The 24,715-nt window shown below is 40.4% G+C and overlaps 1 protein-coding gene across 4 annotated transcripts in view; it reads right to left on the bottom strand.

Annotated features, from left to right (window-relative positions):
• HELZ (helicase with zinc finger) overlaps positions 1 to 24,391 on the bottom strand; it is a 146,220-nt gene extending 121,829 nt beyond the window's left edge. For 2 of the 4 annotated variants that reach the window (XM_010856053.1, XM_010856050.1), the window contains exons 1-4: positions 23,536 to 24,391; positions 19,602 to 19,658; positions 3,966 to 4,193; positions 1,180 to 1,216 (exon numbers count right to left, since the gene is read on the bottom strand). In XM_010856053.1, coding sequence (XP_010854355.1) covers positions 1,180 to 1,216; positions 3,966 to 4,175 — 247 coding nt within the window. In that variant the 5' untranslated portion in view covers positions 4,176 to 4,193; positions 19,602 to 19,658; positions 23,536 to 24,391. Of the gene's footprint in view, positions 1 to 1,179; positions 1,217 to 3,965; positions 4,194 to 8,189; positions 8,238 to 19,601; positions 19,659 to 23,535 lie in introns of all 4 variants that reach the window. The other 2 variants (XM_010856052.1, XM_010856051.1) reach the window with 2 other exon arrangements.
• Positions 24,392 to 24,715: the final 324 nt, after the last annotated feature.

Here is a 24,715-nt window from a genome sequence, read left to right as displayed (position 1 = left end):
TGATGCATTATTAACTCAGTAAGATATCCATGATCTATATTGCTAAGAAAGCAAGCAATTTTGTTATGATCACATAATTCTTTTTTAATTTTTAAATAAAAAGCCCATGTACGTATGTCATGTATTACGAGCATTTGCGCTCACTACAGAGAAAGGTGAAGATGATGCAGCACACTAACGGCACGACCTCCTCTTAGGGGGAGGGGCAGGGGCCCTTCTATGTTATTCGACTTATTATATGGCTTGTTAGCAACCTTTAAACATCTACAGGTAGTAAAGATTGCACTCAGTATCTCTCAAAGGCCAGTCTTCTCCCAAGGTGCACAATTCTATGAAGCAAGGTTTACAGAGAGGTCACTGTATCGTCAATGAATGGTTCAATGTGTCCAATATGTTACAGAAGTAGATAAGATTTACATTCTGTAAGGTTTACAACAAAAATAGCTAGTACTTTGAAAAAGTTTTGACACAAAAGAACAAACAGGAAAAGAACTTTAATTTACGTTAAACACCTCAGCCCTCCTTCCCCATTTAGATAATTGAAGCACTCCATTATCCAAATCACTGAGCTGTGCAAAACTCTCACCAAGAGTGTGTGAGAATGCACACTGAACCCTTCTCCCACTCACTCCTAGACTCACTCTAGAAAACGGCAGCAATCTCGAAGAAAAGGATTTCTAGTCTATGAGCACCCAAAGAGCAAGAATCTTATTAATCAATTTCCTGACCAAAAGAAAGCAGGAAAAAGCACCAAAGAGCATTCTAGTCAGTCTCTTCTAAGGAAAATCTTCTAATGAAGGGGAAAAAAAAACACTGTAGGAGACAGAAGTCCAGCTTTCCAATTTATCCAAGCTTAACATTTCGATCAATGTGTGTTATGTGTTATAGTTCTTAAAATATAGCTCTCTGTTGACTGAAAACACTCACACACTTTCAAAGGGCATTATCAGTGTTCCCAAGGGAGTGGCAGCAATGCCACCACTCGTGAGCAGGGACCATGCTCACGTGCACACCCGTCATGCCAGGAAAGCACCCAGATTAGTCATCACCACAAAGTGGAGTTTTTTCATATTAAAATCACCACTGAAATCAGTACATGAAAATATCAAATCTTAAACATTACTCAATGAAATACTTCAAAATCTTCAAAGCAGAAGAGAATCTTGTTTTTACACATACCATGCCTACAATCTTCATCAGCTTGCCCATAGTTTTTCTGCAAAATAAAAGACACAAGATAAAGTTTAGTAGTTCAAGGCCTCTTAAAACAGAGATTTTATCAAAAGGCTGCAGCTTTGTTTCAAAGTTTAATCATTAATGTTGCAAATTTACTACTCACAGACCAAGGCTAACTCATGTGCTGAGGATTACACAATCCTCTCCAAGTAAACCTCACCGCATACTTCCCTAGCCATTTACTCCCTCTTTCTCACCTCCTCTAACCTCAAGTCACCAGAACCCTCTACCCCATCCTCATCCTCAGCTCCTCACTCTGCTGAGTGAACAGCTGTCCTGCAGAGACTGTCTATGAGGGTCACCACCCCGACTGTCTACTTCCTGCCCCCCTCTGCCTCCCGCCTGTCCCACAGGCCTACCACCTGTGCAGATATGCTCAAGAACATCCCTCTGGCAAGCCTCTTCTGTTTCTCATACATCATTAATTTTTTGTTTTCTTTCAGTTTAGTCCTATAAACAAACAAGTTCTTATTTCTCTCATCTGAAAAAACCCTTTTCTTGACTTCACATCTCCCACTAGTTTCCATTCCTTTTGGGTGTGTGTGTGCTTCAATGGGGCAAAGCTCCTCAAGAACTGTCTGTATCATGTATTCAAATTCCTTCCATCTGATTTTCTTTTTTTTTTTCTGACTTTCTCTTAAACTCTTTGTTATCAAGCTCTCACTCCCCACCCCATGTAAATCACCAGTGGCTGCCACCAGTCAGACATATTTACATGCACCCATGGAGATACACTGTCATTTTTTGTCGATTCTCAATTCTCCACGTCTATTCCAGCAATGGACATGCTGAACATCTGCTCACTTGGACAGGTTCTCCTCCTTTGGCTCCCAGGACACCCTGCTCTCATAGTTTTCCTTAGCCTCATGGGTTGCTCTTCAGGATGCTTTGCTTCTTCTCCCCAACTCTTAAACCAGTGCCGTAAGACCAAGTCCTCAGTCATCTCCTCCTGTCTATACTCACTCCCTAGTGATCTAACCCAGGCCTGAGGCTCTTATCATCCACAGACCACAGACTCTGAAAGTAACATCTGCAGCCCAGACTTCACACATGCACATCCAGCTGCTTACTCCACATCTCTGGCTGGGTATCTAAGTGTCATCTCAAACTCAGTGTGTCTAAAACGAACTCTCTCCCATAAAACCTGCTCCCCATCCACAGACCCTCATCTCAGTGGAAGGCAACTCCACTCTTCCAAACGCTCAGACAGAAAAAGTCAAAGTAAGTGAACTATGACTGCTCTAGATCTCTCACTCTGCCTTCCGTACACTAGGAAATCTGTTTCATTCTACCTTCAAATTATTGCCAGAAACAAACCACTTCTCACCACCTCCATGGTTACCATTTTGATCTAAGCCACTTCATCTCTGGCCTCAGTTCAGTTCAGTTCAGTCGCTCAGCTGTGTCCGACTCTTTGCGACTCCATGAATTAATTGCAGCACGCCAGGCCTCCCTGTCCATCACCAACTCCCAGAGTTCACCCAAACCCATGTCCATTGAGTCGGTGATGCCATCCAACCATCTCACCCTCTGTCGTCCCCTTCTCCTCCTGCCCTCAATCTTTCCTAGCATCAAGGTCTTTCAAATGAGTCAGCTCTTCGCATCAGGTGGCCAAAGTATTGGAGTTTCAGCCTCAACATTATTCCTTCCAATGGACACCCAGGACTGATCTCCTTTAGGATGGACTGGTTGGATCTCCTTGCAGTCCAAGGGACTCTCAAGAGTCTTCTCCAACACCACAGTTCAAAAGCATCAATTCTTCAGTGCTCAGCCTTCTTCACAGTCCAACTCTCACATCCATACATGACCACAGGAAAAACCATAGCCTTGAATAGACGGGGACATTTGTTGACAAAATAATGTCTCTGCTTTTTAATGTGCTGTCTAGGTTGGTCATAACTTTCCTTCCAAGGAGTAAGCGTCTTTTAATCTCTGGCCTAGATTATTCTAATAGCTTCCAAACTAGTCTCTGCATCTACTCTTAACCCTTATACTTTAAACTCTATTCTCAACAGAGACCAAATAATTCCTATTATATCAGATCACGCCACTGCCCTGCTCAAAATCCCACAAGAGTGCTCTGCCTCAAGCAGAACAGAAACCAGACCTCACAGTGACCTGGAGACCCCACAGGGTCTAGCCACCTTGTTGCACTCCCTCATCATGTGCTTTACTCCCACACACTGGACTCCAGAGCTGTCCCTCAAATGCAGCAGGCATGCTCCTGCCTGAGGAAGTCTGCACTGAAGTTCCCTCTGCCTGTAACTTAAAAATTGCAACCCTACCCCTAACCCTAGAAACCTTCTATTTTATGTCTTTTTTCATGCAAACTGTTACCTTCTAACAATCCAAAGTGTTTACTTACTTATAATGCCTATTCTTTATTGCCTGCCCCTCCACAATACTAGAAAAAGTACTAGGGAGAGATCTTTCTTTTTCACCAACATAAAACAAATACCTAGAACAGCATCCACCACATAGTATGCATTCAATAAATATTTGTTGGATTGAATGGATAGTAAAAAAATGCTATACAACAGTAAAACTTTCAGGTCCTAAAAACACAGTTGCTTGCCATCAAAGATATTCAGCAATCCCTAGCCACTTCACACAACTCCTCAGCCCAGAATTTGGTGATTTGCAGAGGAAATGACCAACAACAGTCCCCACTCAAAGAAAAAGGTCATTTAACATGGTTTACCATTGGCTTATTGACAATGTCTACTCACCAGCTGCAAAAAGGAGGCAATTCTATAAAGAAGACTCTCGATCTTGATGCTCTCTATCTCCAGCGGACAGGGCCCTGTAAAGTCGGCCACGGAGTACTGGCCAAGAGAAAGGAGGGCCTCTGTGCAGTGCTGGAGGGCCATCTCATAGTCCTGCCTCTTCAGTGATTCACATGCTTGTTCACATGACTTCTCAGCTCTTCTGTCTTCCATGACTCAGGGACAAAAATCCTAAAGACATGGAGAAAGAACAAGAGAAGGTTTCAAAAACCTATTAATTATAAATTCTAGCCCCATTCCTATCTCAGCTGGCTTAATTATCTATCTGAATAGTTACTGTCAACCAGCCTTTTGATCAAGGTCACAGCTGAGCAGCAGCTACTGATGCTACAAAATCTATACTTCTCAAGTCAGGATCACACTACCAACTATACATCAAATTTATAAATGAGACAAATTTATAAATGAAATATGATGCTGAGTATTACAAAACATAGCAAGCCATGAGGCTTCTCTTTTCTTTTATAACCAGAAAGTGGAAAAATGCTTCCTATGCAACCTCCAACTTTCAGTCTAATAATTCTGCAACTAAGGCTACAGAGAATCAAAGGCCGTATCGTGTGGGATTTTTGCCCACCAATACAAAAAATTTCACAGACAAAAAAGCTGGAATCAGAAACCAAAATTCGAATCCAAGTCCACTGACTCCTGTGATCTGCTTCTGATCTACTAAAAGAGCCTAATGTCACATTAAGCTGTTTGACCACCCAGTATCCAGCCATCCCCTTTTCTGGTAATAAAAGCCCATGATTCCCCTCTGAGTCATTACCTCTCCCCCACTCTGAGGAAATGTGGCCCCTGAAGAGAGGGCTCCACCGAAAAAAGAAAAGAAAAGAAAATCAACGAGTGTCATGTGACCAGAACTGGCCAATCTGAGTCTCAAAGCCCCAAACTCAGGGACAGACTGGCTCAAGGTCAGATATGTGACCCCATAAGAACCAATGAGACATCATGAGACTTTTGCTGAGGCTTCTGGGAAAGAGGCTGGTGCTCTTTCCCGCTGAATCTAAACTCTGAGCAGCTACAGGGGGTGGATATGCTGCAGTCATGTTTCTATATGCAACGTCAACAACTGAAGTCCATCCAGGAAAAGGCAGAGCTGAGTCACAGGGAGAACCTGAGCCCCAACAACTTCACCTGAGTCCTGAATCCAGCTTGCTGTGCCTGACTTTGTAGTTAGGTGAGCCTAACTCAAATTTCTTTCTGGCCTAAGCCAGTTTTGGTGCTGTTTCAGGCAGCGGGAAGCTAATTGATATGTATGTGCATATCTGATTAGTACCTCACAGGATGTGAAAAACAAACTGATAGTTCTCTTACAAAACAGTGTATATATACATGATAATTAGTAACAATTAGGCCACAATTACTGATTAATAATAAAAAGTATTAAGAGAAAAATGTGGGCATTTTAATAATAACAAGTATAAAGAGAAAAAATGGAAGAAAAATGACTTAGTGTGACATGTGGTTATCTTGACTACTGAAAATATTACAAAACATTTGTTTAAATAATTTTATCATAAAGCTATTTCAGCAATAATAATAAAAGTAATAGCAAGAGCCATTTGCTGAACACATGCTGTGCCAGACGCTGCTGAGATATATAATGTATATTGTGTCATCTCATTTCCTCATAATGACCTTACAAGGTGGGTGTTATTATCATTCCCACTTACAGATAAGGAAATTGAAGCACAGAGAAGTTAAGTTGCTCACCCACAGTTATAATGTACATAAAGGGCAGGATTCAAATCTAGACATTCTGATGTAGCTCACACTTTTAGCCAGGACACTGACTGTGAGTTCTAGCGATGTTCCAGTGGAGCAGAAACTGAAGACACTCCCAAAAGCATCAATTGTGAATATAATATAGCACTACTTTAACCCTGGAACAGTCTTAAGGACTAATTCCTACATAGTTCTGCATTACGACCAGCTAGTGATTACCATTTTTTATAAAAAGTGTGAAGACCCTCACCAAACTAAACCAATTGCGTCCTTTTGTTAAGCAAAAGTTCTAGATGGTCCCCAAACTATGGAGTATATTAATTAGCACCACTTTTCCAGAAAATGATAAAATTCACACCCTCCCCTAAAGTCAACTTTATGAGAACATTCCCATCACTAAGTTGCTTTTTACCACTTTCATAGAATAGAAATTTATTAAAAGAAAATTTTCCATTTTAGTATAATACATAAAAAGAAAAAAAGCATGAAATGGACTTTATCAAAACTAAACATTTTCGCTCTTTGAAAAATGCTATTATATTAAAAGAATGAAAAAGAATGAAAAGCAAAGCTAAAGACTGTGAGAAAACCACTTGCAAATCACTGCAACTGCAGAGAAAACCAATTGCAAATATCTGAAAAAGGATTTGTATCCAAATATACGAAGAATTCTCAAAACTCAAGAGGAAGAAAACAGCCCAATGAAAAGCTGGGCAAAAGATACTCCACTAAGAAGATATAATGATGGCAAATAAGCACATGAAAAGATGTTCAATGGCATCAGTCATTAGAGAAACACAAATTAAAACCGTAATTAGATATTGCTGCTGCTGCTAAGTCACTTCAGTCGTGTCCGACTCTGTGCGACCCCATAGACGGCAGCCCACCAGGCTCCTGTCCCTAGGATTCTCCAGGCAAGAACACTGGAGTTTTTGGTTGCCATTTCCTTCTCCAATGCATGAAAGTGAAAAGTGAAAGTGAAGTCGCTCAGTCGTGTCCGACTTTTCATGACCCCATGGACTACAGCGCACCAGGCTCCTCCATGCATGGGATTTTCCAGGCAAGAGTACTGGAGTGGGTTGCCATAGCCTTCTCCTGATTAGATATTACTATATACTTATTAGAATGCTGCTGCTGCTGCTGCTAAATCACTTCAGTCGTGTCCAACTCTGTGCGACCCCATAAATGGCAGCCCACCAGGCTCCCCCCGTCCCTGGGATTCTCAAGGCAAGAACACTGGAGTGGGTTGCCATTTCCTTCTCCAATGCAAGAAAGTGAAAAGTGAAAGTGAAGTCGCTCAGTCATGTCTGACCCTTAGCGACTCCATGGACTGCAGCCTACCAGGCTCCTCCGTCCATGGGATTTTCCAGGCAAGAGTACCATTGGAGTGGGTTGCCATTGCCTTCTCCGACCTATTAGAATGGCTAAACGAAAAATAATGGTAATGTCAGTGATGTAGAATAGTTGGAACTCTCATACATTGCTAGTATGAATATAAAATAGTACAGTCACTCTGGGAAGAGGGTTGACAGCTTCTTACAAAATTAAAAATACACTCAGTATATCATCCAGCAATCCCCTCTCCCCACAAGCAGCTACCTTAAAGAAATGAAATCTATGTTTGCAGAAAAACCTGTACACAAATGTTTACAGCATCTCTATTCAAAAATGTTAAAAAAACTGGAAACAACCCAAATGTCCTTTAATTACTGACAATAGAAAACTACTCAGTAATAAAAAGGAACAAGCTTTCAATTTATGCCATAACTTAGATGAAGCTCAAAGAGTAAAAGAACCCAGTCTAGAAGTTTACATACTTCATGATTCTATTTATATGACATCCTCAAAAAGATAAAACTAAAGGGGTGGAGAAAACATCAGTGGTTGCAGACATTATAGGATGGGGACAGTTAACTAAAAGGATAACATTAGGGAATTTTAGGGGGTGATATTCTGTATTCTGATTGTACTGATGGCTGCACAATTACACGTTATATTAATAGAACTGTATTACTAAAAGAAAAAGTCCGTTTTACTGTTTAATTATTTTAAGAAAAAAATGTTATTCGTTTTTAAAATATGAATATCAATGTCACAATGGACACGGATTTTAAAAACTGCAAAGAGATAAAGAAGGGTAAGTTTGTTAATAAATGGAAAACCTGTACTTTTCCCTTCGTACATTTCAGAGGCAAGAATATAGCCTCAGAAAGAATTTCTCCAAACAGATCAATGAGTAGTTCACTACATAAAAAACATAGGATACTTTTGAAGAATTCCATCATAGCTAGAAAACCGGTCCGGGACCAAAAGTAAATATGGGAAGAAAAATGAAATCAACAGTTCACCACAGAGGTGGTAGGCAGAATGGCCTGGACTACGACATGTTCAGTGACCGCTGATAAGAAGGGTGGTGATTTATAAGCATCATTCTCATACCAATGTGGACTTCCTTCTGTGACAGTACAAGGAAAACCAACAGATCACCTGGAAATCAAGTCATGAAATGTATTAATACCATTATATTTTTTAAAATATTCAATTATTATCCTAAAATTGACTTTTCTTATTAGTCACGGTCCTCTTTTATTTCTAAAAAATTAAATCTTACTTGATTAGAGACAGACTTCAAAAAACAAAAATGAACTATGATCAAACAGCAGGAACCAATAGCAGTAACTAAAATTTCTTCAACCTAAATTGAAGATTATTTCTGTATCTCTGTCTTTTACATTTGTCTCCATTAGGGGAAAAAAATTATCTACCTCATAATTAACTTGGCTGGAATGAATCAGGCTGCATTTGTAAAAGTTTTAGAAGATCGATGAGTTGTACTAAACGTTACCATTATTTCCACCTGAATAGAAATTACTAACATCCATGATCAGTCCTTCGTTAGACCCCACCTTCTCTTTAATTATTAAACTATATAAATAATAAAAACCGTATGAAACCTGAAGAAAAATACAATAAAATATATGTTTTTTACATAACAAAGTTTAAACAAGAGAAATACTATAAAAAAATTAGAGATTCATTTTTTTAAGTCAGTAATTTGCATTTTGTCTGCCTCACACATTATTATTTTCCCTGTGGAAACCCAATTATTATCCTGAAAACAAGACTGTTTTAGAAAGTTACTGTACTGTGACGAAAGAAAAGCCAGACTGATACGGTATTAAGGAACCCACTGCAGAACGTGCCTCCTTCTCCCCACTGGACATCACAGCAGTGGGGGACCCTGCGGCAGGAAAGTGTATACTCTTTCCTGAGGGGTTAGACAGTCAGGAGTCACTTTAGAGATGGCATCCTATAAAATAGTACCCGAGCTCATCACCAAATAACCAGGCCACCCACAGTCTAACTACAACAGAACCTTCCCACCGTTCTCCACACAGGCCCCAAGCACAGTCCAGCCTGAGTCTCTGCCAACGCCTTTGCTCTACACAAACACCCTTTCCTCCTCTCTGTGGACCTAAATCCTGCCCAGCTTTAAATGCACACTTCAAGGTCTATTACCCTAAGGATGATCCTCCCAAAACCAAAATTAATTCCTATAGGATAGTCTTCCTAAAAGGAGTACGTCAAGGCTGTATATTGTCACCCTGCTTATTTAACTTACATGCGGAGTACATCATGAGAAACACCGGGCTGGATGAAGCACAAGCTGGAATCAAGATTGCTGGGAGAAATATCAATAACCTCAGACATGCAGATGACACCACCCTTATGAAGTGAAAGAGGAGAGTCAAAAAGTTGGCTTAAAGCTCAACATTCAGAAAACAAAGATCATGGCATCCGGTCCCATCACTTCAGGGCAAATAGATGGGGAAACAGTGGAAACAGTGACAGACTTAATTTTGGGGGGCTCCAAAATCACTGCAGATGGTGACTGCAGCCATAAAATTTTTTAAAAGACACTTACTCCTTGGGAGAAAAGTTATGACCAACCTAGACAGCATGTTAAAAAGCAGAGACGTTACTTTGCCAACAAAGGTCCGTCTAGTAGAGGCTATGGTTTTTCCAGTAGTCGTGTATGGATGTGAGAGTTGGACTATAAAGAAAGTTGAGCGCCGAAGAATTGACGCTTTTGAACTGTGGTGTTGGAGAAGACTCTTAAGAGTCTCTTGGACTGCAAGGAGATCCAACCAGTCAATCCTAAAGGAAATCAGTCCTGAATATTCATTGGAAGGACTGATGTTGAGGCTGAAACTCCAATACTTTGGCCACCTAATGTGAAGAGCTGACTCATTTGAAAAGACCCTGATGCTGGGAAAGATTGAAGGTGGGAGAAGGGGACAACAGAGGATGAGATGGCTGGATGGCATCAATGACTCAATGGACATGAGTTTGAGTAAACTCCAGGAGTTGGTGATGGACAGCGAGGCCTGGCATGCTGCAGTCCATGGGGTTGCAAAGAGTCGGACACAACTGAGCGACCAAACTGAACTGAACTGATAGGATGGTCTGCCTCTTACACGTCATTATCTTGGATGCCTTATCTGACCAATACAACTATCTTAGAAATAAGAGTCCTGTTTTATCATCTATATTCCCATGACAACCATCCTATTCACTAAAACCATTCAATAAATACTTTAATTGAATTTCCAAAAGAGTTGACCTAAGGTAACCTAAATGCCAAGCATTCCAGGAACTGTCCTGAACCAAACTCAATTCTCATTCAAATAGCAATGTCATAGGGATGTTGTATTCTCTTAAAATGCAGTTGCTTTTATCCAAAACTAGAATCTGTGATGAATCTATGGGATACACAGACAGAATATTCTGTGAAGTAAAAAAGCTTTATTTATTGTATTGTGCTTAATATTCGGCCAGACTTGCATTTTCCTCTAAAACTTATAAAATCACTGAGTATGCAAGAAGTATTAGAAGACAGAGTACGCCTACTGAGAAGAAAACGGAAAGCTAAGATCATCAATCATATTCTACTTTGAATAATCTCTTTCTTAAAGAGGTAAATTCTAATTTCCAGAATGAATGAAATTCAATATAGCAAATCAAAATGCTTTAAATACATAAAATAATATCGTGATGGACTGTCTACTATCTGTTTTAGTAAATTATAAAAAAAGAAACTCTAAATTTAAGAAAAGTTACATCACGAGCTAAAATTAAGACTTTTTTTCCATCCATCACTTTGACTTTTCCTAACCCATTTTTGAGAACTGTCAGCAGTTCTGGATCAGTAATTCCAAATTATTTCTTGAAGACTTTGAGCCTCCTGCCAAATCATTTAACATGCTTACTAATCAATAAAGACATGAAAAAACAAAAAACCATATTTATAAAGCAAGTAAACTATATTAAAAGGCTGACTTTGCGAAAAGGTTGCTGCTTGCCAAGAGAATTTTATTATAAAACATTTTCTGTCATTTGTATTTCTTCATTTTCCCTTCCAGATTATCTGTGTAGCCTTGCAAACACATAACAGTAATTAAACACAAACCAACATAAGAGAGCCAACTGCACAATTAAAACAAAAGGGTACCACACAATGACCACCATCATTCCTCTTAAAGGCTCTCTTCAAATTACCAACAGTCTATGTTTTAGAACTATATTTTCAAATCAGATGTTTGAAATTCAGAACAGTGTTTTACAGAAACTAAGACCAGGGGTTACTTGAAAGATGTGAAATAACCAAAGCAGATTATAAAATAATATCTACAGTGCAGTCCCATTTTATAAATAAAAATCTAGCAGATTATAAAGTAATAGTCTATATCCTGGGCCTGGATACCTATATATCTATATAGAGAGAGATAACATATATAGAGAGAATATATATCTCTATATATAGAGAGAGATATGTATCTATATATAGAGAGAATATTTTATATAAAAAGTCCAGAGAGAGAAAGATGAAACAAAATATTAAAAGTAAATATCTCCTTCCCCAAAGTTTTAACTCCAGTCTAATCATAGGGAGAACATCAGATAAATCCAAATTGAGGGACATTCTATGAAATACCTGAACCAGGACTCTTCAAAAATTGTCATTAAAAAAAAAAAACAGAAAAATCTGAGAAACTGTCAGAGCCCAGAGGACATGACAACAACATCCAATGTGGACGCTGAGCAGGAAATGGGCTTTTTGGGAAAATGAGAAATTCAAATAAAATCTGGAAATTTGCTAATACTAATTTTCCAATGATGATTTCTTAGATTTGACAAATGTATCTTAAAAATGTAAGATATTAACAATGGCAGGTTAAGAATGTATGAGAACTCTGACCTACATTTACAACTTTCTCTAAGTCTGCAATTATTCCAGTATTAAAAGTAGGTATCTCTGAGTGGTAGATGACAGAGTTTTAAAAATTAATTTGCATTTTCTAATTTTTTAACAAGCAACATGCTTAATTCCCTGATAGCTCAGCTGGTAAAGAATCCGCCTGCAATGCAGGAGACCCTGGTTCAATTCCTGGGTCGGGAAGATCCACTGGAGAAGGGATAGGCTACCCACTCCAGTATTCTTGGACTTCCATTGTGGCTCAGCTGGTAAAGAATCTGCCCACAATGCAGGAGACCTGGGTTCGATCCCTAGGTTGGAAAGATCCCCTGGAGAAGGGAATGGCTACCCACTCCAGTATTCTGGCCTGGAGAATTCCATGGACTATTCACTTTCATGCATTGGAAAAGGAAATGGCAACCCACTCCAGTGTCCTTGCCTGGAGAATCCCAGGGACAGGGGAGCCTAGTGGGCTGCCCTCTATGGGGTTGCACAGAGTCGGACACGACTGAGGCGACTTAGCAGCAGCAGCAGCATACAGTCCATGCGGTCACAAAGACTCTGACACAACTAAACGACTTTCACTTTCAATGCTTAATTATCTGAAAAACAAAAAAGGAAGAAGATAACTATTCTACATCAAAAGAAATTAAAGAGATAAAAATAAAGAAATACATTTGGGGAAAATGGGAAAAATTATATATGGGCTTGATATCTGGCAGTATAACCCTTAGTATTACTGAATTATTTTCTTAGGTGTGATAATGGTATTATATCTATAAAGAAAAATGCTCTCCTTCTTAGGAGACACCTGTTGAAGTGTGAATGAAATGCCATCTAAGATGTCTGCCACTTACCTTCAGCTGGCTCAGAAGAAAAAAATTCTATTCGACAGAGAAACAGAGAATGCAAATCTTGATATAAGGCAAAGAATTGGGTATTGATTATACTATTCTTATAACTTTGCTCTCTGGCCTAAAGACTGTCATAATATAAATTAAACTAAATTTTCTTTAACTTAAAAAATGATCCAAAACCCAAAATAGGCTAGAAGTTATAATTTCTCATAAATATAAAATATACTGTATTTTATACTTTACTTCATCTTTTCCAAAAAAGATTGAAAAGGGATGGGTTATTTTACATACTAAGAAATTATAGCTAGCACCCAGGAATAATATTTACATTTCCTTCCAATTAATATTGAATATAGTCTTTTTATCATCGGAGCAGTTTATATTGATCTTGGGCTCATTAATTTCTAACTTACCTAGTTTTTTTAAAATAAATCTGTTTATTTGAATACCACTACCTCATCCCTTAAAGAAGCTGGAAAAATGATGAAATAACTCAGAAGACACAGTTGGAAACTGTAAAGAAGCCTAAGAAATTAGTCACTGGCTGAACAGAAGAGCAGATCTCTTACAAAGCTGTATTCCATGAACCTTGGGTCAGACACAGTTCATCTTGACCCTAAGATCCAGTATAGAACCACCTGCCCAAAATGCCTTTCTCAAATGGGAAAGAGGTGGAAATGCTAAGACACAGGAGAACATTCTTTCTTGTCTACAGCTAACTGAATTAGAAATCTTTAACACCATTTCTAGTCCTGAAATTCTGTAATTCTACATGTTGCTATTGATTAGTTGCTCAGTCTAAACTCTTGTGTTCAACTCTTTGCAATCCCATGGACTGCAGCCTGCCAGGCTCCTCTGGCCATGGGATTTCTCAGGCAAGAATACCGGAGTGGGGTGCCATTTCCTACTCCAGGGGATCCCCAGGGACTGAACCCGTGTCTCTTTTGTCTCCTGCATTGGCAGGGGGAGTCTTTTACCACTGAGCCATGAGGGAAGCCCATAATTCTACATAAAATACCTTTAAAACAAGAATACGTTATCATTTCACATCCATTAGGAAGGCTGCTATTAAAAAAACAGAAAGCAAGTGCTGACAAGCAAGTGGAGAAGTTAGAATACTTGTACACTGCTGGTGGACATACAATGGTGTTACTGCTATAGAAAATAGTAAGGGGGTTCCTCAAAACATTAAACACAGAATTACCAATTCCACTTCTGGGTATTGCCCAAAGAACTGAAAGTAGGGATTTGAACGATATATATATACCCATGTTCACAGCAGCATTATTCACAATAAGCCCAAAGGTGGAAACAACCCAAGTGTCTATCAAAAGTTGGATGGATTCTTTAAAATGTATTTACATACAACAGTATTGCATGTGTGCATGCTAATCACTTCAGTCGTGTCTGACTCTATGCAACCCTACGGACCACAGCCCCCAAGGCTCCTTTGTCCATGGGATTCTCCAGGCAAGAATACTGGAGTATAGGTTGCTTGTCTTCTTCCAAGGGATCTTTCCAACCCAAGGAAACCCATCGAACCCACATCTCTTAGGTCTCCTGCATTGGCAGGTAGGTTCTTTACCACCAGTGCCACCTGGGAAGCAAGTAATACAATAGTATTATTTAGTCTTAAAAAGTAAGGAAGTCCTGCCACATGCTACAACATGGATGAACCCTGAAGACGTACCAAGTGAAATAAGCCAGTCACAAGAAGACACACACTATGTAAGTGCACTTATAGGAGATACCTATGGTACAAACGGGCCTTATTCATCCCAGAGACAGAAAGCAGGATGATGTCTGCCAGGAGGCAGCGAGGAATGGAGAGTTAGTGTTTAATGAGTAGAGAACTTCAAGTCAGGACGATGACAAAGTTCTGAGATGGAATGGATGGTGGTGACGGTTGCGCAACAAGGTGAAAGCACTTAATGCCACTGAATTGCATGCTAAAATGGTCTAAAATAAATGCTATGTTTCATATATTTTACCAGAATTTAAAAAAAAAAAAAAACACCTCAAGTATATAAGTCATCATACCCTCCTACCCTCCTTAAAAGCAGTGAGGCCCATGTCCTAATCCTGGTGCAAACTGAAGGAATGCGCACTGCCCATTTCCCAACCTCCCCTGCCCACAGAGGAGGACTGAGAGCCGGCAGAGCCATGGCCAGAGACAGGAAACAGGTCCTGATATTAGTCCCACTGAACAAACTTAGGAAAGTCAGAACAGAGGGCGAGGCCCAGGATGGCTGACAGAGGCAGACTAGGGAGGAGAAGGCGAAGGCAGAAGGCAGGAAATCCCTCAGAACACGGGCAGCTGAGGAGACTGGGAAGGGAGACTGTGAGGAAAAGGAGGGTCAGAACAGGCAAGGCAGAGAAGGGAGTTTCCTCAAGATAAGGAAAGAGAGGAGTAAGAGAAAAAAGGAAGAAGAACTGTAAACAAGGAGATTCATTCAAGAAGAGATTCTCCCCAAGTACCAGCAGAAAACTGACTTCCTTCCACTGGCTTGGCCATCTGTACCTAAAGAATCCACGAAAGCTGGTGCAGCCTACAAAAGTCAGGGAGAAAAGTACTTCCCTGTGCAAGAGTACTAATACACCCCATCCACAGAGAACTATGTACTGCCATTGTTTTCATCCGTGTTTGTGTTTTCATTTCAATGAGAATCTGGGCCTACCTTTTTTATTTGTATCAAACACTAGTACGCTGTGAATGAGCTGAAGAGTTCTAAAATGGGGGTAAGAGTAAAGGCTTGAAGCCAGATCTGCCAGCATTTGAATCATGGCACTGTGACCTGAGGCTATCTGCCTAAAAATCTGCTTCCATCTCCAAATCTGCAAAATGGGAATAATAACAGTCTACACTTCACAGTTGCTGCAAGAATAAAACAGAGTGAAATATGAAAGCACTTAGAACAGCGTCTGCTCCACACTAAGCACTACTGAGGTATGAGCTTCCTGTTATCCTCCAGACCTAGAGCATGAGCTCCAGGAGAGCTGCAGGTTTGTCTGTTTTGTTCACTGTTGAAGCCTCAGGTGCTTCACGTAAGTATTTGTTGAATAACAATGTATTTAATAATATAAATTTCATGCCAGCAACATAGAAGCCCAAAGGAACAGCACTATCTTTTTGTTATTATGGACAACTAAATCTGTATCACACTTGGGCCTCCAAGTTCACAGATGGTTTTTATATATCTCATCTCAAGAGATTCTGTGAAGCTGGCATTATTATCTCCATCTCACAGAGAAAGTAAAACTCAGAAGATGTAAGTGATTTGCCCCAGGAATTCTGGCAATGAATCCCACTTCTGTTCACTACAGACCCCCACCCAGAAAACTCAGCACACACCCTGCTAAACTGCTCAGCTCCCCTGCCTGCAAAGCGCACAGTCCGAGTGCACCAAGACACTGTATCCCACCTGCTTCAGTATAACTGATGCAAACCGATGAAACAAGAGCAACAGCTACTGACGCTGGATTGACAGGTACAGTGAGACTGACTATATCCTACTTCCGTGTGTCTGAAATTTTCCATAGTTAAAAAAAAAAAAAGTAAATAAAAAATAAACTCTTTACCCCCAACATAAACTCTGCCACTTCTAACTTTCTATCGAGCATACCACAGCAGAGAACCTTCTCTTATGAGGCAGTGAAGAGAAAGCTAGAGTGGGAATCAGGACGCTTCATTCTTCACTCCGCTTTATTTAACTATGAGACCTCACTGATTCCTTTAACTCCTCTGGGCCCTAAACTCATCTGTTCCTTCCAGGGTTAAAATACTCATTTCGGCTTCCTACTAGCTCCTTAAACTCAACACACAAAATGCAACTTGTCTTTTCTCTATTCTGAACCCCTAAGACCCATTCTTCCACATTCCTGATGTCTTCCAGCTATCCAGCCATAAAAACCTCAGCCTCAACTCCGACTTGAGAGACAGAACTGATGGTTCCCTTCCCTCCTACCTAATCAGCACATCTCTCTGCTTAACCTCCAAGATACCTCTTGACTCCATTACCTCCTTTCATTCTCAGGGACACCAATTCAGGCAGTCACCCCTATCTTGGGCTATCACCATGGACCCAACAAAAAGCCCCACTGCCAATCCCTCACGTTCATTCTCCTAAACCCAGTCACGACCTCTCAAAAGCCTCACCGTCCACATTCGCCTTCAGGTAACCAGAGTCCAGGAAACCGGGATAACGCGGTTTCCGGATGCAGCCTCACTTCCGGCCCCACGGCTCCGCCGCTGCTCTGGCAGTCCGTCCCTCCGGAATGCCCTCCTCTTTCCACGGCCTCTCATGTTCACGCGGGTGCAGCTGACGTGCTCCCCGATAGCCCCAAGGGAGCAGTGTCACCCCTCCACGGAACCCCTCTTACAGCACCCTTCAAATTCCTATTAGTCCTTTCTGGTGTCCCTAACTCTCTCCACTAGGGGATTCGTTCCTTGTCAGAGGAAACGATGCTTTGTTCATCTTGGCGTCCCTCTGAACTGAGCTTCCGAAGCACAGCAGCACAGCGGCATGCCACCAGGAGCACACGAGGCTCCGGAAAGCGCTCCCCTCAGCCCTCCAGAGCGACTTCAGCAGCCAGCGCCCCGAGCTGGGCAGGTCCTGAGCAGCCTCCTCCTCCAGCCGGGATGTGCCCTGATACCCTTGCGGGCCTTGCGTGGTGCACAGCGGACACCCGAGGGTAACTGAGGAACTGGACCTTGAAATAACTCACCTGTTCCCCTTCACCACTCCTCTCAAGAAAACTCACCATCCAGGCCGGGCTCTCTTTAAATATTCTCACTGAACTTGTTCGGATCATCTTTTTAACGACTACCTGTTTATTAGCTGGTTCTATTTGCCTTACCAACCAAAGCCCCACATCAATAGTTTATTGATTAAAACTGCCAAGGATATGAACAAACAATTCACCATGAAGAGACTCAAAGAGAAAAATCCAACAGTGTAGAACTAAGAAGTGCAAGTGCTACTTTACACTACGAAACAAGGAAGGACTTACAAAGAAAAATGTATTTCTATCCAGTTTTGGTGAAAGAGGTAAGTCTGTGTATCTGTTAATTGTACAAACTGGTGTAACACTCTTGAAAAACAGTACCACGATATATACTAGGTTGGCCTAAACGTTTGCTTGGGTTTTTCCACAACATCCAGAACGCACTTTATCGCCAACCCAATATCAAAAGCCATAAAGTCATTCATATCATTTAACACAACAATACATTCTGAAATTTATCCTAAAGATATAATTAGCTAGAAAAAAATACAATATCTACAACAATGTAGATTAAAGTATTAACTGAAAATCAGCGAGCAAAACAAATACCTAACATAAAAAGATTTAACATAAATTATTGACAGCATGACTTGTCTGCAGCCTCTCAAAGTGTAATCATGTAAATTAAAATTGTGACACCTATAATATGGAAATGTTTCATCATTTAGTATATGGGAAAAATACAAATTATGTGCATAATTAAAAATGAGTACAGTAAATATATATATATTTTTTTAATGGAATGCCAAAAGGAAAATCAACTGTTTGAGGGTGGTAACTCAAATATTTAACAATTTACTTAATATTAATTTTTAAATTACTTCATCATATAAGACAAAATTTTACCATACTGAGGAAATGAGGGGTTCCAGGGTATAAATTTGACACGGTCTCAAGAAGAGGTCCATGCCTCTCTTCTACTACTCATTTTGGCCTTAACTGAGAGCCCTCATGTACTTGTTTTATCACAACAACAACCCAGACTCCAGCTTTCCAAGGACTAACAAACTAGCTCAACTAGTCTTCTGATCATCCCCAGGAACCTGTGGACAATGAATCGTGCAAAACTACCGCAACTCAAGAAACAAAGAACCCTACAACTATGTTTCACTTTAGCCATCAGCAAGCAGCCAAGCCAGAGTTTAATTACAAACCTTAAAAATATATAGCATTATCACATTAAAGTCTCTGCAGCTAGCACTGAAAATACATCAAAAACTAATTTTAGCACTGATATCCCAGAAGGACCATATTAAAGCAGTCTTCTAATTTTTTCTGTAGTACAATCATTTTCTAAGTTTACTACTGAATGGCCAAGATACTATAACAGACTAAGAATACTAATTACTGTGAAATAATACTCAAGACTAAATTGTCTTTCTTAGGGCATTTCAGCAAAAAATAAGTAATCTGAAAGACTAAAACCACCATTGTGTGGAGTGAACACAACCATTAGAAAAAAAGTTGAACCTGCGTTCCACTGATCTGTTCTCAGTACCTAGATCCTCAAAAATGCAGACATGTACAGTCATCCATGACAACACGCACGCACACAGCAGATAACAGGAAAAACAAACAATTTAATACTTAACCAGCTCATCAGAGCACAGGGTGACTACCACTCAAGAATGTTGACATGAAACCTGAAGCACTCTTAAGATCCAATCTTATGCAGATAGGTTGAACTCCTGTGCGGTTACTCATTCAAAACAGAAGTGTAAGATTAACCTATCCTCACTTCTCTTCAAACACACTGACGAAGAGTCAGGTGGTCTGTTCACCATCATCCCATCAGTACCCGAAGCTCCAGGTCCAACTGCTGCGCCAGAGCCCTGCTCTCTCCACGCTGTCCCACCTCATTCCTCCTGAGCAGACACTCCTCTAGTTTAAGACTCTTCTCACGCACCATCAAGTTCTTTCTTTCTAAACAAGGTTCTCCCAAGCCTTACTCACCTGCAGTTCACTGCACTGGGTATTACCCAAATAGCCCATCAGAGCTCTTTATAATTTCTGAAAGAGAGAGAAGGAATCTTTTAATACAGAGTAGAAAACAGGATTGCTGACACATCAGTTCTGAAGCATTTGTATCCAGTAGTCACAGAAGATGGTCTTTTGGTCCATAGTATTTCAGTAAAATGTAGCATAACCAGCCAGGACCAAAAGTCCTGAGATAAGGGTCCAGAGATCAAAGCTTGGTTGAATGTTGCTACTGATTAGCTGTGTGACCTTGGGCAAGTCACTTGCCTCCTCCAGGCCTCAATTTCCTCACGCAGAAAATAAGAGAGACTAGACACAAACAGCAGAGCCCATCACATGGGAAGAGCACGCCCCTTCCAAGGCACAACGCAGCGCCGCTGCTTACTAGTCTTGTGACTTTACGTGAGTAAATTCACATTTAGCCTAAATTTCCTCTGCAAAGCAGAAATAACAACTATCTTGAAATTGTTCTGAAAACTAAAGGAAAGATAATGAGTTATAACAAGCCTATAGTAAATATACTGTGCGTCTCACCATAAAATTCCACAGATGCTAATTTACCAACATTACTCCCAGCCCTAACGCTACATGAATTCAGTTTCCAAATATTTATTTTCTTAGAAGATCAACAAATCAAAACTGTACCAACCTAACAATGCAATTAACAGTTTCAGTGTTTGACTAACAATTCAGTCACAGTTATCTTACAGTGATGGGAGTTTAAGATTATCAATATTACTTAACATCACAGGAAACAAGGGCAGACTCGTCCCTGCACAGCATGTAAGCGAGCTCAGTGGCCATGCCTTCCCCACCCTCCAGCTGCCAGGGCGCCTCAGCAAAGGGCTCCTCCAGAAGCCGATGACACCAACTGTTTCTGCCTCAGATCAGGGGAGCAGGACCGCAGGTGGAGGAAGGAGAAGAGGCTTTTTTCTTCATCTTTTTTACTTTATACACTTAACCATGGCTCAGGTTTGTTTACCATGGCATGCCATCAGTTTTACATAAAAATAAGTAATTTTGTAAACCTATATTATTTACACATATTGCTCACTGATAGGAAGCTTGCCTCACAGGAATATTTTCATACAAGATCCACAGAAGAAAGCAAAAAGGCAAATTCAGATGTGCAGAGAACACCTAAAATATGACATAGAAATGACAAAAATCACAAACATTCACACTTCAAAATGGTTCAGTCAAAAAATATGCCATGCATTCGCTGAAGAACCTAATGATGAATCAGGGGTTTCTGGGGTCAAAACAAGTTGAACACACCAACTCTGGTTTTACCAGATAACTTCCTGCTCTTGGAGAAACTGACCCAGTACCACTTACATGAGCAAACCAGTTAATGTGATTGTTTAGTAGTATGTTGAAAGCTTTCAATGTGCTTTAGACAAGTGGTAGCTTTACAAAAAAAAGAAGATATATGCACACATATGTATACATATATATAGAAATTAAAAATCTTCATGTTACATCTACTATTTATTACTGAAAGAAAAATATTAACTCTGTTAAATTCAGGTTAACTCAGAGGTATTATCCCAGCCACCTCAGAGGTAACAGACCACTAAGTTTTATGCTGCTCCTAGCCAGCATTATAGAAATCACCCTGACTACAGCCAATAACTTAAATGAACGTAAGCTGGAGGAGCCACACTCTCCACACACATCATAGTTCCCGCCTAGAAAACATTTCAAAATATTACTCGGAAATCAAATATTTGCATGTATACTTATCTAAGTTGATGGAAATAAACAACCATAACAATCTGTTTATAATTTTTAAGTAGCTCCTCTGCCTCTCTTGTTTGCCAAGTTGATAAACTTGGCCCCAAATTTTCTATGCATTTAAAACAATAGGCAAAGGACCTTATTTCTTATGCTGGGCATGTATCTGGAGTCTTAAAAATAGAGTCGGACAGATAATGAGAGGCTTATTTGCATTTGATATCAATGCCGTGCCTGCTTCTTAAACAGAGAAAAAATTGCATGTGTAAGGTCTGGTCTACCTATTTGTAGAGCCCTCCTCAAAATTCTTAGCCTTTCGTGAGCATGCTCTATATTCTTCAATTCCACAAAGCACTTTGCAAGTAGGAGTGATTTCTACTGTTATTTTGGCATCACTCCCTTTTCCAGTGAAACACTGGTCTGTCCATAAATTGTGTACAGACTTTGAAACAATCCAGTCTGAGTATTTATGGTATCAGAAATGAAACTTCTTGGTAATAATCGCAAAATCCAAGTGTACCAGCTGATAGAGAGGTACTTACTGACTCCCCAAAACTACAGCCTTCCACGAAATAGCGTCCTACTCCCCAGCCAAAAGGACAGACTGAAAAAGCTGTGTCTTTATTCACGTCAAAGACACAGACTCTCACTTCACCCAAACTTCTACACTATGGCACTTCCCATTTGAGAATGCTTTGTGTAAAAACCTGCTTGGTGGCCAAACACCAGCTTCACTTTGAAGTGAATATTAACACTTCACAGGATCTACAGGTGTGAAAATTGTGGAAAACGTCTTTGTGGAAAATTTCTTAACACAGTTCAGGCCAAACAACACTAGCCATATAAGATTATCTATTTCTAAATATTCCCTTTTGGATTATAAACAAACATCTCCATAGGCCAAAAAGTAGATTAGGTGATTCTTTCCACAAAGTAATATGTAAATTAAAAAAAAACAAAGGTACACATTGGGAGATCTAAGCCATGAATATGCCTCCATCAGTAAGCTGAAAATAAATTTTTAAATCCATATTTGCTCTAAGAATAAAAATAAAAAATATACGTGATACACACAAGCACTATTGAGTTTCAAAACACAACCAAACGTGGTATGTGCATTTAGAAAAGGATCTTAGTTTATGTCCACCTTCCTCTCCCAAGTTTTTTTTTTTTAAGGCAAAAATGTCAATTGTATGCCTCAATCTCGAAAAAAATAAAGCACAGCTTATTCTTCTAGACATGTGATAGAGAGGATTTCAAAATACAAAGGCTATCCAGATGTATTAAAGGAAAAAAAAAAAAAAAACTGCAGTAACCAATCTACCAAAACTTACATGTTCTCAATAAACCATAGTAAAGTATTTTTATAGACATACACACTTACACACACTGTATAGTACATCTACAATGCCTAAAATTTTTTTAAAAAAGATATTTTTTTCAAGTTGAGAAAACTGCTTGTGAAGAATGTAAAATTAGCAAACCACTCTCCTTCTCCCCAGTGCTGTTCATTGACATGTATCAGCGCTGTTCTGTAAATCCAAAGCCTCACAAGTTGGCTTAAGTAAAGCAACACTCTGACTTCACATATTACATGTGACCAGAAAACAATGAAAAGCCAGTCTTCTCCATAATAAGTTAACCAAAACTCAATACTATTATAATTCAAAATAATTACGAGAGAGACCAGCATTATTCCATTTTTCAGAAAATAAAAGCAGGATTTGCCTAAAATAATTCTTTCCAATGGAAAGGGTGTACTTGACACAAGACACACAAAATCCACATACACAATCACTGACACGCGATGTACAGCAAGTGATAAACACCACGACACAGATAAAATTAAGACATTCAATTAAAGTTACACAAGGAAATTTAAATAGGCAAACTATAATTACCCCTGGAAAAGACACTCATCAAGGATGGCTCCAAATAACATTTGGCTCTGGATAAGCTCCACTACCGTTGTGTGTGCTGGAGTCCCTGAAAAGTCTGTACACTTGACACAGTCTTCTTTTCTGAATCCAGCTCAGCCTCTACACCCATTTGACAGAGGGACTCATTTGGAAATAAAGATAGTCCCATCCAATTACTTAGCTTCAGTCTTACCCTTATGACTTGATTAAAATAAAGAAGGAAAAAGGGAAATCATTTTTAACTGCAGTCTCACCTTACACATCTCACCAGCACTGTAGTTCTTTAGTGATCAATTACTTCATCCAATTCCTGAGGCAAACAGAAAAGTAAAATGTGTCTGTACAACACCAATAAGAGACAAGATAAGTAGTAGCAAACGTTCTATCAACGTGAAGTGAAAGGGCACCTAAATTTCAAATGGAAAAAGCTACCAAAATGGTACAGTATGCAGCTTTGTTAATGAGTCTGTTTTACTTTAAAATAAAAAAGAATAAATTATAAAACGCCCTTAAAATCCAAAACATAAAAAAGTCATCTCTTACAGACTGGACTTTCAAAAAGAATTAAAAAGAAGAGACGAAGGGGACGAAATCCTTTCATATGAGTTTAAGGAAGTGCAAAATTCAGAACAAGCGAGCCAGGACAACTCTACTCCCCAACCCCCTCCCCCACACCCAACTCTAGAAATCCACTATGTCTGGAGTTATACATTATTATATTAATGATTTGCCTTAAAAGTGTAAGTGGCGAGGGTGAAGGAACAACAATTCTGAATTTCAGACAAAACCTGAGGATCTCAATCCAAGAAGAATCCTAAAACCCTGATTTCCAAACCGGGCTGGAGGATCCTCAGCAAAGGAGAGGGTACAGAAAGCTCAAATAATTTGGGGAGAGAGGAATCAAAGTTCCTTAGATGAAACTGCAGTCCTTTAGCTCTAGAAAAGGGGAGTCTTAGAGCAATCTCCGGAAAGGATCGTCTGTTTTTATTTTTGTTGATGTGCTCGTGGGCCAATGAGAATTTCCGAGGAGGGGGCGGAGAAAGGGGGGGGTAAGAAAGTGAAGCTCAGGAAACAACCCCCGGCTGGGGAGGCAGGGGCCCCCGGCCCACTTTTCCCGGCCCCCGCCCCCACGCGGGCAGAAGTCCGATCCCAGAGGGGCAATCGAGCGGGGCGTGGGAGGCCCGCGCGCTCCCCGCCCCCAGCGGCGACCCCGCCGAGGGGCGCGAGCCTCCCGGCAGCCCGGCGCGGACGAGCCTGCCGCGGGCCCGCGGCGGGGTCCGCGAGGCCTGCTCCGAGGCCTGGGCGGAGGGCGGCGCGGCCCCGGCGGAGGGAGGGGATCGGGAGGGGAAGCGGCTGAAACAGCCCCAGCGTCCGGGCCTCGCCTCGACGAGCCCCGCTCCCAGGCCCCCGCCGCGGGCCGCCCGGGCCCCCGGC

The sequence above is a fragment of the Bison bison genome, unplaced genomic scaffold, assembly GCF_000754665.1.
Source record: "Bison bison bison isolate TAMUID 2011002044 unplaced genomic scaffold, Bison_UMD1.0 scf7180017864371, whole genome shotgun sequence".
Lineage (NCBI taxonomy): Eukaryota > Metazoa > Chordata > Mammalia > Artiodactyla > Bovidae > Bison > Bison bison.
This window is presented reverse-complemented; position numbering and strand designations above follow the sequence as displayed.